This window comes from Bison bison, unplaced genomic scaffold (genome assembly GCF_000754665.1).
Source record: "Bison bison bison isolate TAMUID 2011002044 unplaced genomic scaffold, Bison_UMD1.0 scf7180017861057, whole genome shotgun sequence".
Taxonomy (NCBI): Eukaryota; Metazoa; Chordata; class Mammalia; order Artiodactyla; family Bovidae; genus Bison; species Bison bison.
In genome coordinates this window covers 49368-63369 of record NW_011491629.1, presented here as the reverse complement: position 1 = coordinate 63369, position 14002 = coordinate 49368, and the positions used below count along the sequence as shown (strand labels likewise).

At 44.9% G+C, this 14002-nt stretch overlaps 1 protein-coding gene across 2 annotated transcripts in view; it reads left to right on the top strand.

Moving 5' to 3' along the window:
- The first annotated feature begins 8953 nt into the window (after nt 1–8953).
- SH3BP5L (SH3-binding domain protein 5-like) overlaps nt 8954–14002 on the top strand; it is a 13992-nt gene continuing 8943 nt past the window's right edge. The window contains exons 1-2 of one of the 2 annotated variants that reach the window (XM_010832522.1): nt 8954–9039; nt 9492–10099. In XM_010832522.1, coding sequence (XP_010830824.1) covers nt 9917–10099 — 183 coding nt within the window. In that variant the 5' untranslated portion in view covers nt 8954–9039; nt 9492–9916. Of the gene's footprint in view, nt 9050–9491; nt 10100–14002 lie in introns of both variants that reach the window. The other variant, XM_010832521.1, reaches the window with a different exon arrangement.

Here is a 14002-nt window from a genome sequence, read left to right as displayed (position 1 = left end):
GACGGAGCCCCAGGAGACTCCCGGTCCACCTCCCTCCGTGTCAAGGCCCCACCTTCTTCCTGGGCTCAACCAATCCCTGCCTCCTTCTTTGCCTACGTCCCACCGGGGTCTCTTCCCGCCCAATCAAGAGGAAAGGGCTCTGAGCCCCGTGCACAGCCTCAGGGCCTAGTGGCGGAGTCCGGGCGTATACTTTCGTGTTTCTGCGGTTCACAGGGGCAGGCGTGGACGCAGAAAGATATCCCCGCAGGTGCCGCAGCCTGGCTAGGGGTGCCCCGAGGTGGAGTGACCTTGGGGGCCACCGCCCGAAAGTCCCGTTAGTTAGCTAATGACTTCTTACAAAGAGGCCACACTTGATACCTGTTACCTTAATCCCTGCCACAGCCCTGCCAAGGAATTGATGACCCGTCCAATATTGCACTACCAATATTGGGGGGTACTCCTAGACGGCTTTCCAGTTATCTCTACAAAAGCATACTGGCTGAGCTCTCTGTTCAATGTCTTGTTCCACTGAGATGTGCTGTTGTTGTTGTTTTCCAGAAAAGCATTTGGGAATGTGACCCTCTGCCCTCAGGGCTGCCTATCAGGCTCCGTATGATGCCACTCAGGATCATTCTTTACCAGTTCTAATCTTCCTTTCATGGTCACTTAGTGCCACATATCTTGTCACCCATCCAGAGCTTCTGCCCCTCTCCTCTGCTCAGTTCAGTCGCTTAGTCGTGTCCGACACTTTGCGACCTCATGGACTGCAGCACGCCAGGCTTCCCTGTCCATCACCAACTCCTGGAGCTTGCTCAAACTCACGTCAATCACGTCGGTGATGCTATCCAACCATCTTATCTTCTCTTGTCTGCTTCTCCTCCTGCCTTCAATCTTTCCCAGCATCAGGGTCTTTTCCAACGAGTCAGTTCTTAGTATCAGGTGGCCAAAGTATTGAAGCTTTAGCATCAGTCTCTCCAATGAATATTCAGGACTGATTTCCTTGAGGATTGACTAGTTTGATCTCCCTGCAGTCCAAAGGACACTCAAGAGTCTTCTCCAACACCAGTTCAAAAGCATCAATTCTTCGGTGCTCAGCTTTCTTTATACTCCAAGTCTCACATCCATACACGACTACTGGAAAAACCACAGCTTTGACTAGATGGACCTTTGTCAGCAAAGTAACGTCTCTACTTTTTAATATGCTGTCTAGGTTTGTCATAGCTTTTCTTCCAAGGAGCAAGCGTCTTTTAATTTCATGGCTGCAGTCACCATCTGCAGTGATTTTGGAGCCCCCCAAAATAAAGTCTGTCACCATTTCCATTGTTTCCCCATCTATTTGCCATGAAGTGATGGGACTGGATGCCATGATCTTAGTTTTTTGAATGTTTAATTTTAAGCCAATTTTTTCACTCTCCTCTTTCAGTTTCATCAAGAGGTTCTTTAGTTCTTCGCTTTCTGCCATAAGGATGGTGTCATCTGCATATCTGTGGTTATTGATCCTGGCGATCTTGATTCCAGCTTGTGCTTCATCCAGCCCGGCATTTCACATGATATACTCTGCATGTAAGTTAAAAAGACAGGGAGACAATATACAGGCTTGACGTATTCCTTTCCCAATTTGAAACCAGTCCATTGTTCCATATCTGGTTCTAACTGTTGCTTCTTGACCTGCACACAGATTTCTCAGGAGGCAGGTAAGGTGGTCTGTATTCCCATCTCTTGAAGAATTTGCACAGTTTGTTAATGATCCACACGGTCAAAGGCTTTGGTGTAGTCAATAAAGCAGATGTTTTTTCTGTAATGTCCTTGTTTTCTCTACAATCCAGTGAATGTTGGCAATTTGATCTCTGGTTCCTCTGCCTTTTCTAAATCCAGCTTGAACATCTGGAATTTCTTGGTTCACATACTGTTGAAGCCTGGCTTGGAGAATTTTGAGAATTACTTTGCTAGTGTGTGAGAAAGTGCAACTGTGCGGTTGTTTGTGTACACTTAGATCCTTCAAGCCCTTCCCATTGCTTGTTAACTGAATAAACCCATGCAACCAGCATTCGTATTAAGAAATGGAATATTTCAAAATAAAAAGAAATGGAATATTTCCAGAATCCCCCAAAACCCTTTGGCTCATTTTTTGTCTCTCCTCCCATGTAAAGAGTAACCATAATTCTGAGAACATAAATTAGTTTTGGCTAATTTATAGTTTGGACTTCCCTGGTGGCTCAGACAGTAAAAATCTGCCTGCAATGCAGGAGACCCAGTTGGGGTTTTCCCTGGGTGGGAAAGATCCCCTGGAGAAGGGAATCTTCCAGTATTCTTTCCTGGAGAATTCCATGGACAGAGAAGTCTGGTGGCCTACAGTCCATAGGGTCACAAAGAGTCCTGTACAACTGAGCAACTAACACTTTCACTCTTCATTGATACATAGAATCATATTATAGGTGCCCTTTTGGAATCTGATTCATTTTGCTTAACTTTACATGTAAGGTTTATTCATATTGTTAAGTGTGGTTGTGGTTAGTTCACTTTTGTTGCTGTATAGTATTCCATTGTGTAAGTATACCATATTTATTTACCTGTTCCACTAAATAAATAAAGTTGATTAACATTTAGGTTATTTCTAGTTTGGGGCTTGTATTAGTTTTCTAGGGTAGTTCTAACAAAGTACCACAAACCGAGTGGATTAAGCAACAGAAATTTATTTTCTCACAGTTCTGGAGTCTAGAAGTCTGAGATCAAGTGTCAGCAAGGTTGGTTCTTTTGGAAGGATACGAAGAAGAATCTATTCCATGCATCTCCCCCTAGGTTCTGGTGGTTTTGGAATGCTATTCAACTCTACTTTGAATTCCACCCATTTTTAAAAGTTTAGTGAAATGCCATCTCCATATACCTGGAGATGTCTATGCTGGAATGCCCTTCTTCCCCATCGTTAAGAGAAAGGCTTTGCCCTGAAAACAATGCCCTGAAGCATGAGCACAGGGCCTGCTCATCACAAATACTCAATGAATGTCTGCTGATACATGTAGAGCAGCATGGATTAGGGAGTACATGTCTGGCAGCAGGATGCAAGGAAGTGGAAAACAGACACAGGCCTAGGGTGATGACAACCTGAACCAGAAGGAACAGAGGCGGCAGATGCAGAAATGAAAAATGTGCCTGACGTAAGGTACCATACATTTTAAGGTAGCACTGTGTTGAGGATGACTGCGTGCTATGCTAAGTCACTTCATTTGTGTCTGACTCTGTGTGAGTCCACGTGCTGTGGTCTCCCAGGTTCCTCTGTCCATGGGATTCTCCATGCAAGAAACTGGAGTGGGTTGCCATGCTCTCCCCTAGGGGATCTTCCCCACCCGGGGATTGAACCCAGGTCTCCTGCAAGGCAGACAGATTCTTTACCATCTGAGGATAATTCCAAAGCTTTTCAAGACAAGGAAATGGACTAATTAGGATATTTCTGGACTCATTGGTCAGTATTGATGTCATGTGTTTAAGTGACACTGGTCAGTTCCAGAGGGGTAACTAAGATGGTGACAGATACAATACATGATTGAATGGGCTGAGACTATTTAACCTGGAAAAGAGAAACCTGTACATGATGACTGTGCACAGGTTTGACACACTGTCATGTGAAAGAGAGTTGGATTACATAACTTTCTTTTGTGTAGCTATGGAGGGAAGAACTCAAACAATGAAGGGAAATACAGGAAGCTATATTTTTGTTTCTTATGGGAGTCATTATAGATGGAAATGATAATTGGAACCATAATAATGAATGTAGTGAGAGAAAGTTAGAAGGTCAAGAATGAAGTTATGGGCATTATTTGTCAGTTTGAAAATATTGAATCCAAATGTTTGTCTTTCCCTACAAATTTATATCAATAAATGGGACAACTCCCAACATGGTTCCATAAATATTCAAGATATTTATGGAGGGCCTACCATATGCCAAGTGGTGTTCTAAACACTGGGGAATACAGCTGTGAACTGCCAGGTGAATTTCCCTAAAATAATCTCTGGCTGTGTCATACTCCTAATAAAAAACTGTCAAAGGTTTGTATTAACCATTACATAAAATTTACTCTCCTGATAGGACATTAATGCCCTTTCCTATCTGTTCCAACCTGGCTTTCCAATCTGTTCTCTCCAACTCTCTGCTAAACTCGATCAAGTTATTTAACCTCTAGTCCCTCAATTGTAAAAATGGAGGTACAATATACCTCAGTTGGTTGTCATGAGGATCAAATGAATAGACATAAACTACTCAGAACTTGGTGCCTGGTACAAGATAAACATTGCATAAGTGTTTGATGTTTTTTTTGTCAAGTGATATGAGCAAGTCAGGGAAAATAATTTACTTCTGGAAGACCCAGTAGATTTAACAAGGGTAGAAACAATTCTGGGATTTGAGTAAAGGCTCTCCCTTTTATCTACCTGTATTAGTGGATGCTACACTATGTATTTCTAAGAGCAGCAAGTATTCAGCCAGATTTAAAAAAAAAAAAATAAAACAGCAAAACAGCTTTATAATTGACATACAAAATTTCAGATATTGAAATGTATGGTTTGAAAACTTCTGACACACAAATTATATCCTCACAACAATCAAGATAGAGAACACATCCACTACCCACAGGTTTCTGTGTGCCACTTAGTAATCCACCACTCCCCTAGGCAACTACTGATCTGCTTTCTATCACTACACATCAGTCAACTAAAACATTCAATTAGCAATTGATGGTGTTATTTATTAAGTATTTGACTTATAGTAAGAAAAAAATCAACATAGAAGGTAGTTTCTATTGGTGAAAAAAACAAACTAAAAAAGGGTAGTTTTTAAACATGAAGGTAGCAGTATTTGAAGAAATTAAAAGTAATTTATGAGAAAACTTTACTTCATTGAGAAATAGATGACTTGTGATACTACCTAGTAATTGGTGGTGTTACTGACATCTTTATATGACTTTCATATTTTTATATTTCATTCATTAGACAACAGGGGTTAGTTATTTGTGTCAGGGACTGGAAGGGGGTACACTTGTAATGGGGAGAACATTGAAATTGTGCTGTCCAACGTATTAGTCACTAATCACATATGGCTATCAAAATTTAAATTAAAATTTCAGTTTCTCAGTTGCACTGGCCACATTTTAAGTTCTCAAGCACCCCTCACCTGGCTAGTGGCTACTATACTGAACAGTGTGGATACAGAAATTAGTTATCATTGCTCCAAGCTCTATTCTATAGAGCTAATTTAGAAGATTCTTGAGTATATTATCTATATAGGAGGTGAGGAGGTTCTAAGCTGAAGCAATGGCAATGAAATGGAGAGAAGGTGTCTCTTCTCCAGATACTGAGATACTTAATGTGATGCTGAGTGAAGACAGTGGGATTCATTTAGGATATAATCTAGGTTTGGAGTAAATAGGTTGATGATTAAAATTATTCACCAACCAACTAAATATAGAAGTAGCAGGATTTGGGAAAAGGGGATGGCATCAGACTTGTGTGCAGTGAGTGAGAGGCAGCCATGGGCTGGCCATTGGTTTGAGAAGCTGCTGGATCTCAGAATCTGATCTGTGGGGATTCTAGGTAGAGACAGAGTTGCAAGGAAGGAGCAGTAGTCATGGGTAGGAGAGCCATGTACTTGGGTGAGGGCTTTCAGAGAAATTAGGCTACATAAGAAGGTCAGAGGCTAGTATCAGGGCCTGGGAAGAACTGACATTTAGGGCAGGATTTCCAAACTGTGAGTGGCTCATGAAATTAACAGAATAGGTCTTCACCAGCATTTAAAAAGAAAACAGTAAAACAAATATTAATATGCTTTGCATATTAAGTAAAGACCTTTTCCTGGGCTTTCCTGGGTGGTCCAGTGGTTTGAAGTCCACCTGCAAATGCAGGGCACATGGATTTGAATCCCCTGGTGGCTCAGAGTTTAAAGCGTCTGCCTGCAATGCGGGAGACCTGGGTTCGATCCCTGGGTCAGGAAGATCCCCTGGAGAAGGAAATGGCAACCCACTCCAGTATTCTTGCCTGGAGAATCCCATGGATGGGGGAGCCTGGTGGACTACAGTCCATGGGGTTGCAAAGAGTCAGACACGACTGAGTGACTTCACTTCACCTCTAGCAAGATTCCACACGCCATGGGGCAACTGGGCCCCTGTGCCACAACTAATGAACCTGCATGACGCAACTACTGAAGCCCATGCACCCAGAGCCCATGCGCTGCAACAAGAGAAGCCACTGAAATGAGAAGCCTGCATACTTCAAGGAAGAGTAGCCCCCTCTTGCTGAAACTAGAGAAAGCCTATGCACAGCAACAAAGACCTATTGCAACCACAAACAAAAATCTTCTTTTGAAAATTGAAATTCTTTTGAAACTTTTGTTATGAATATATTTACATATATATATATATATGTATACCAAGTTGCAAGGTAAAACATATTTCTGAGTTGATTAGGTTGAATATCACCAATTTTTTAAATGACACCACAGACTATAAGCTACATATAAACAAACTCCTGGCATGTAGCAGACACTCAGTAAACATACTATTCAAAGGAATTAACCAATAGGTCAGAGAAAAAGAGGAAACTCAGGACAAGGGTGACTCAGAAGCTAAAGAAGGATGAGAGAGAAGTAACAACCCATTGTCAGACATCAGTCACTTGGTTATACTCAGAGCTTATCCCTGATATTTCTGTGGCAGGAGCAGAAGTCAGACTACAGAAGTAAACAAGAGGTGAGGAAATAGAGATGAGACAAATGAGAGTGGAGACTGAGAGACATTTGTTTTGTTATAGACAGAGGTTCACTACCTGTCTGGAAAAGATTACATAGGAAAGGCATGCTCTAAAACTGTGCTGTCTAATAATGGAATCAATAGCTACACATAGCTATCTAAATTAAACTTAAAAATGCACTTACTTAATAATACTAGGTCCATTTCAAATGCTCAGTGGCTTACATATGGCACAGAGCTGATATAAACATTTCCATCACTGCAGGTAGGTCTATTGGATAGTGCTGCTGTAAAAAAAAACAAACAAAAAAAACTCATAATGTTTATACCAGCCTCAATAAAACAAGCCAGTGGACAGCGCTCCCTAACCTCTTCCCACCTGAAACATTATCCAAACCTAGCAGAAAAACTTCTGCGGATTACACTACAATCCATACATGATGAGGGGCTTCCCAGGTGGCACTAATGGTAAAGAACCTGCCTGCCAAAGTAGGAGACGAGACACCGGTTCCATACCTGGGTTGGGAAGATCCTCTGGAGGGCATGACAACCCACTCCAGTATTCTTGCCTGGAGAATTTCACTGACTGAGGAGCCTGGTGTGCTATAGTCCATAGGGTAGCAAAGAGTCAGAGGTGATTTACCAACCACATATACATGATGATATATCACTTTTGCTCCCCGTGAGTGAGAGTTAACCCAAGGGTAGGCCAGTGGAGACATCAGGGAGGCAACTGAACTTCAGGATGTGATCTAGGGACAGTCTGGGTACTATGTGTGTTCAAGGTGTTTTCCCACCAAACGCAAGAGATATATAACTTGAAACTCATGACTGCTAAGGAATGAACACACAGGGAAAAGAAGTTGTGGAACAAGATATAAAGATTATAGATATTATAGCAGTGCTGAATAGTAAAGGTTCAGAAAATTCAGGATAGCACACACATAAGATGGTAGGTAAAACTGAATTATTACAGTGAAACTCCAGTTTTACAAAATTAAAGAAACTAGCAGACAATAATTCCTGATTTCTATATGTAATTTTCATGGTTTTTGTATGGCACCTTAATAACAAAAAGGAGTATGATATGAGACATTATTATCTATCAGATTTATCTACTTAGAATTGCTACTTAGGGTCTCGCTGATTCACTGGAGAAAAGTCAATTCTGGAATTTAAAAATATTTCCAATTTGGGGGGAAGAAAATAACTTTTACTTAAAAATATATTTGGGTCTACTTAAAAAAAATTTTTTTTTAACATGGTTATTCATGGGGTGAGGGGATGGAGGGAGGGGTGCACAAGTGAGAAGGAAAATTCAGCCCATTTGATTTCTTCACCTCAGAGGAAGTTAAGTCTTTAGTAAAAGTAAACCTTCCAATCTGAAGCCTTCATTTCAGGTCTCTCCTGGTGACACTGGGAAGTGGTGACTTTAGGTCAGGTCCTTTCATTGATACACAAAAGCATGTAACAAACTCCTCTTCCTCGTGGGCTTTCGAACAGAGTGCACGAGAGCACTGAATTCAGATAACTAAACTTCTAATCAGTGCTCACGGATTAATCGGCGATACCACTGCAACGATGTTCAGCGGGACAGAGCCTGGCTCGGGGAGGTGATGGCGAAGTGCAGCGCCGGAGCCATGGGGAGGAAGCCGGCAAGAGAGATTTACGTATCAGAGCTGCCATTTACACTTTGTTACTAACTAAGGGAACCACTGACTTCACTTGAATAAGGGGAGTCATTTCTGAAAAAACAACCCCTCTCCCCCGGAGCGCAGTCCGCTGAAGCCGGACTCCCACAGACAAGTACCACTGCTGCCGGATGCCCACAAGCCCACTTCCGACTTCCTGGGAGAGGCCGGAAACGGTTTTGGGTGCAGCCAGAACCCGTCGCCGTAAAGCAAGATGGCAGCACTCTTTTTGAGGCAATTGTCTACTCTCCGTTTTATTTCCAACCTTTCCCTACTCACCAGGGTCTCTCGACTTTCATTATCCTCCGTAGTTTTTCTCGGCACAACCCTCCCATATTTAAATTTCATTTATCAGTGGTAGAGGATGGGCTGGAAGCAATGTAAGGTGAGAGTCAGAGCTGTGAGACACCATTTTGTACGGAAACCGAAGGCCAGGCGGAGATGAGCGTTGAGGAATCCAGACGTGACCTGGTTAGCAGGAGAGCGTGAGAGGGAGGGGCGAAAGGGAAGAAGGGCAGTGTTTTACAGGATGATGTATTTCCGCTTCCTTTCGGCCTCGTTGTATTTGGTTGGACCAGCTTGTTGCGGGGAGGGCGGGGGAAGATTGTTTGCAGCGGAGATCCGCGCACGGGAAGGTAAACTGAGGTAAAGTCGAACAGAGGGCGGGCTTTGCGCCTGGCCGTGTAGGAGGCTTGCGGCCAGGGTCCTTGTGATTTAGGAAGAGCGGGGGTTGGAGATGCGAGGCTCGGGTTGTCCGCAGAATTGGAGAGAGAAGAGGAGGTGGGGTGGGGCTGGGGGTTAAAAGGTGATTTGCAAAGCCAGACTGGGGTGGAATGACGCGGGGCTGGGGAAGGGTTGGGGGAAACGATGGAGAGGATTAGGATGCGGAGGGAAGTCTGGAAGGCGCTGGTGGGGGAGGGGCTTAGGCCAGAGATGCTGGGACGCGGGAAAGAAGTTGAGGGGGTTGGTCGGAATGTGGAGGTGTGGGAGGAAGGTAGTAAAGTCCTTGGGAGGCTGAGGGGTGGAAAGAGGCTGGTAGCCGACGTTCTAATTCTGACCATGTACTTGGCCATTGTTTCCCCTGCAGCTCCTCAGAGACTCTTAGCCAGCAGCCTCTGCTCAGGCCCAGCCTTCTCTTCCAGTTGCCACCACAGCCTGGAGGCGCCTGCCTCCGCCCTCCCGAATGGTGCTCCTCCTCGCAGGCCTCGGCCCAGGATCCAGGCCCCCTTTGCCCCCCGCCTCGGAGCTATTGCTCCGGGTCTCTCCTGGTGGACTCCCTGTGACGGGCAGGGAAGGACTTTTGCATATACAAAGCTATAGCTCTTGGGACCCCGCTGGCCGCTTGAATCTCGGCCTCTAACCGAGTGTGAGGTTCTTCCTGTGCCCTCGTTTTCCACCCTGAGAAGAGAATCCCTTCTTACCACCCAGAGCCCAAGAAGCCCCAAGCTGGGGCCCTGGTCCCAGCATGTCAGTCCTCTTTTATGCTTAGGGCTGTGCCTTCTCCCTGCCAGTATGGCTGAACTCAGGCAGATTCCAGGGGGGCGGGAGACCCCACAGGGGGAGCTTCGGCCTGAGGTTGTAGAGGATGAAGTCCCTCGGAGCCCAGTTGCAGAGGAGCCTGGAGGAGGTGGAAGCAACAGCAGTGAAGCCAAATTGTCCCCAAGAGAAGAAGAAGAACTGGATCCTAGAATACAGGTGAGAAACATGTATAATATCATGTATGAAACGAGTCGCCAGTCCAGGTTCCATGCACGATACTGGATGCTTGGGGCTGGTGCACTGGGACGACCCAGAGGGAGGGTATGGGGAGGGAGGAGGGAGGAGGGTTCAGGATGGGGAACACATGTATACCTGTGGCGGATTCATTTTGATATATGGCAAAACCAATACAATATTGTAAAGTTAAAAAAAAAAAAAGAATACAGGTGAGAAGACTGAGTTGGGGGAGGATAGGGAAATTAGATTCTAGCTTTTCTGAAGAACTGTCAGATAAATGAGGAGTTAGACTTACTCTTTTCCCAGTGCACTGGGGCAGGAAAGGATTGTCAACAAATCATTGCAGTGTACTGTCACAAGTGCTAAAAGAGTTGTGTACGGTGGGAGTACAGAGAGACGCTGGGCCTGAGTGCCTGGGATGTGTTGCTTCTGGCTTTACTGATAAATTGGGCAGCAGGTGTAGGACGCACACTTTAGGTCAGAAGAAAGTAGAACTGTTGTTTCTTTTCCAAATATGCCAAGGGGCTGTTGACTCAGAGATGCAGCGTCAATGGGATGTGAAAGAAGATGGCTTTGAGATTGGAGGCAATTTTGAATCTTTTTTCCTCTCCTGCTTTCTTATCAGTGCCTCCCAGGGACATTCTTATTTGTGAAAGGTGAGACTTTTCATGTCCTATAAAGGTGGCACCAGGCTTAGACCTGTAAGGAAATCTGATGTATGCAGAGAGTTATATCACGTACGGTCAATCCTTCATAACACAAATTTCTTGCTTTGAGGATGCTGGGTCAATCAAATGAGTGGAAGAGCTGATCTGTTGCCTTGGGGCATTTACTCGTTGGTAGAGGGGCAGAACTTTGTGAAGGAGGCAGTGGAGGAGGAGGAGGACAGGCAGCACACGTGGTAGATGCATGACTGGCTGAGGCTGGATTGTGGTGTTTCTGGACAGTGGCAGGGAAGAGTTCCCTGGAGAAGCTGTTTAGGCAGGTGAGAGCCAGGGTGCTCTTGTATGTTTGGGGCCTGAGTCTGCTGTTTGGTATGGTAGCATCCCCCAGATTCTGATGTGGCAGTGATTCACACCTCTGCAGGTGAGCAAGAGCCTCCCAGCGCTCTCATTCCTGGGCTTCTCTGTCAACAGACCTTTATTAGGTTACTTTAGTGAGTCAGGAAGGTTTCAAAGCTAGTCCTAGCATCCTTCCTTCTTTCTCTTGGTGGAGTTTCCTGGGACATGTGTGGGGAAACTGTCTGTGCTGATAGTGTAGCAGTGGTGAGCCATTTGTTTACTGGCATGAGTCAGTAATTTATTTCTGCTCTGTTTCATGGGCACTGCATTGAAAACAACTCAATTTCTCCTGCTAGTTCTATATAGATTTATTGTCCACCTAGGAAACAAGTTGTAGTGAAAAAAGCCTTGGGCTGAGATTCAAGCATCCTCTAGCCCTATGATTTGTGATTTTCATGTAAGTTACATAACCTTTTTGAGCCTCCTTTTCTTCATTTGTAAGATGAAAGCTTGGTCTAGCTTATTTGCACAGCTCTTTGCCGCTCTGCTCTGACCCTGTCCTGTGATTCTTTTCTTTCACAAACTCTCTTGCCTATCTTTGATGAAAGTTTGTAGGTCTTGCTTTGAGAAAGAGATCTCTGTTTGTCAGGGAGGAGGGCCTGTTGATATTCTTCATATTCCCCTTTGCATCATTCCTTGCTCAACTGCAGAGGAGAATAAGTTGTGGTTTCTTTGCTCAGTCGCTTCTGCTCCTGTGTATTTTTCCATTGCCTACACAGGCAAAGGTGGTGGTGTTAAAGGGCAACTTTCATGCTGCACTGTCCAATAAAGTAGCCCCTAGCTGCATGTGGATACTTAAATTCAGTTAAGAATCAATAAAAAAAAAATTGCAGTTCCTCAGGTGTTGCTGGCAGGGCAGATGTAGAACATTTCCATCATCATCGACAGTTGTATTGGGTGAACTCTGTGAGGATCAGAGAATACTGAGCAAGAGTAAGATTCACTTTGCCTTGAGTGAGCTTGCAGTGTTAATGAAGCAAGAGGGACAGGAGGACCCTAGTCTCTGTTGCTAAACCAGGAGGCACGTTGTGGAATGCTGTAGGTTATGTAGGGAGGCAAGGTCTTATTGTAGAGGCCTCCCTCGCTGATGAGACTGGTCTAGTGCTCTGGCCTCAGCAGAGATGCAGCATCTTCTTGCTGTGTGGGAGAGGCAGCTTGATGTAAGGAGCATCTTTCATAGTGAAGGCTGGTAGCCTTCAGATCTGGGTTTGGGCTCTTCTAGATGAGAAAGACATTGGGTATGTGTCTTTTGAGTTTCTTTGTAGTGTTGACAGTGTGCAAGATCATGTTATCCTGATCCTGTATTTTAGCACTTTAAATAGATTGGTGCGTTCAGTGGTTGTCTACCCACAAATCCATCAGTACCTACCAGGGAAGTTTAGAAACACTCGTTCCTGAGCTTTGGCCAGATGTGTGTATTCCCCTCTTGTCTGGGGTGAGAAGTTATGACTGGTGGCCTGGGCGAATCCACGGATCCAAGGATAGCCCAAAGATGGAGACCCTATTCAGGTATTTTCTGGAATTCCCAGAAATGGTCCCTTAGGGCTAGGCTCTTTCTGGTGTGGGGAATGGGGATTCTTGGCAAACAGACAGCTTGTGCCTTCTTGTCTGGAAGTTGTCTGGAATCCTCTGGAAGTTGGAGGGAAACCAGGTGGTTGCCAGCTGTAGGCCTACCTGAAGTGTGCTGATCCCAGGGAAGTCCACTGGATGTCTCTCTGTGCCTTGACCTCAGCACAGTTTTTCTGAGGCATCCAGGCTGGGCCTTAGCTTTCTGAGAGGCAGGGTCCCAGTGGCAGGGACGAAAAGAGGAGGGTAGTACTGGGATGGGCCTGGGTCTTCTCTCCTATGACCTTTCTCAGCCCTCTTTGTGATGGACACATTTCTTTTCTCAGGTAAGTAGATGCTTTCATTCACCTCTTCCTCCTCAGAGTGACTTTGCAATCTCTGGATTGTCTGAAATGTTTAGTTTAGCTTGCTCTGGAGGTCATTTTTACTTTATTTCCAAGCCTTTAGGTCCTGCATCACCCTAATTCTCCTGACTGACTGTGGATTTGTTTTTTTTTTTTTAAATCAAGAAATATCAATATTCGATTTAGGATATTTTATAAATTTTGGGTGTACAACACAGTTTATAAGATTATACTTCATTTTGAGCTTGAGTGTTTTAATGGCTCGCACAAGTTGGGGAAGAGCATCTGTCTCCTAACTGCCTTTGATTGAGTGGCCTGGCGTGCTGGGCATCAGCCTGGTGTGCTCCGGGAAGGTCACCCTCCCTGCGGGCTGCAGGCTCACTGATGGATGGTGAATGCTGACTCAGACTTCATCCTCCTCGAATTCGATTTCAGTCAGGGCCAGGAGTCCCTGGTGCAGCAGGCCAAATGGAATGTGTTGCCAGTGACCCAAAGCAGAGCCCTGGGTGCTTGTTGGCTTCCTGCTGTGCTTTGCCCTGGGTCTGCCTCAGCCTGGCTACCCCCATCCCCTAACCCTTTGCCCTCCAGCCTGCTCTCTCCCCAGTCTTCTTGTCCTGTTAGAGCCTTGTGACTCTGAGGAGCAGACCTCAGAGTCAATAGGAAGCCTTTTTAAATTGCTGGAGGTGCTTTGTGGGTACAAGTTTCGATATAGAAAGACATACATGCCTGCTTCTGTAGACCAAGAATCAAAGTCTTCCGTTTTCTTTTCAGTGACGACGACTTGCCATTCACTCCTCTGATGATCTTGTCAGGGTCTGGGAGTGCTTTGGGCTGTGGAACCAAATGGGATCCTGTCTTAGACCTTGGTTCGCTCAGAGGAACATTACAGGGTGCCTTTTATTAACCTCTTT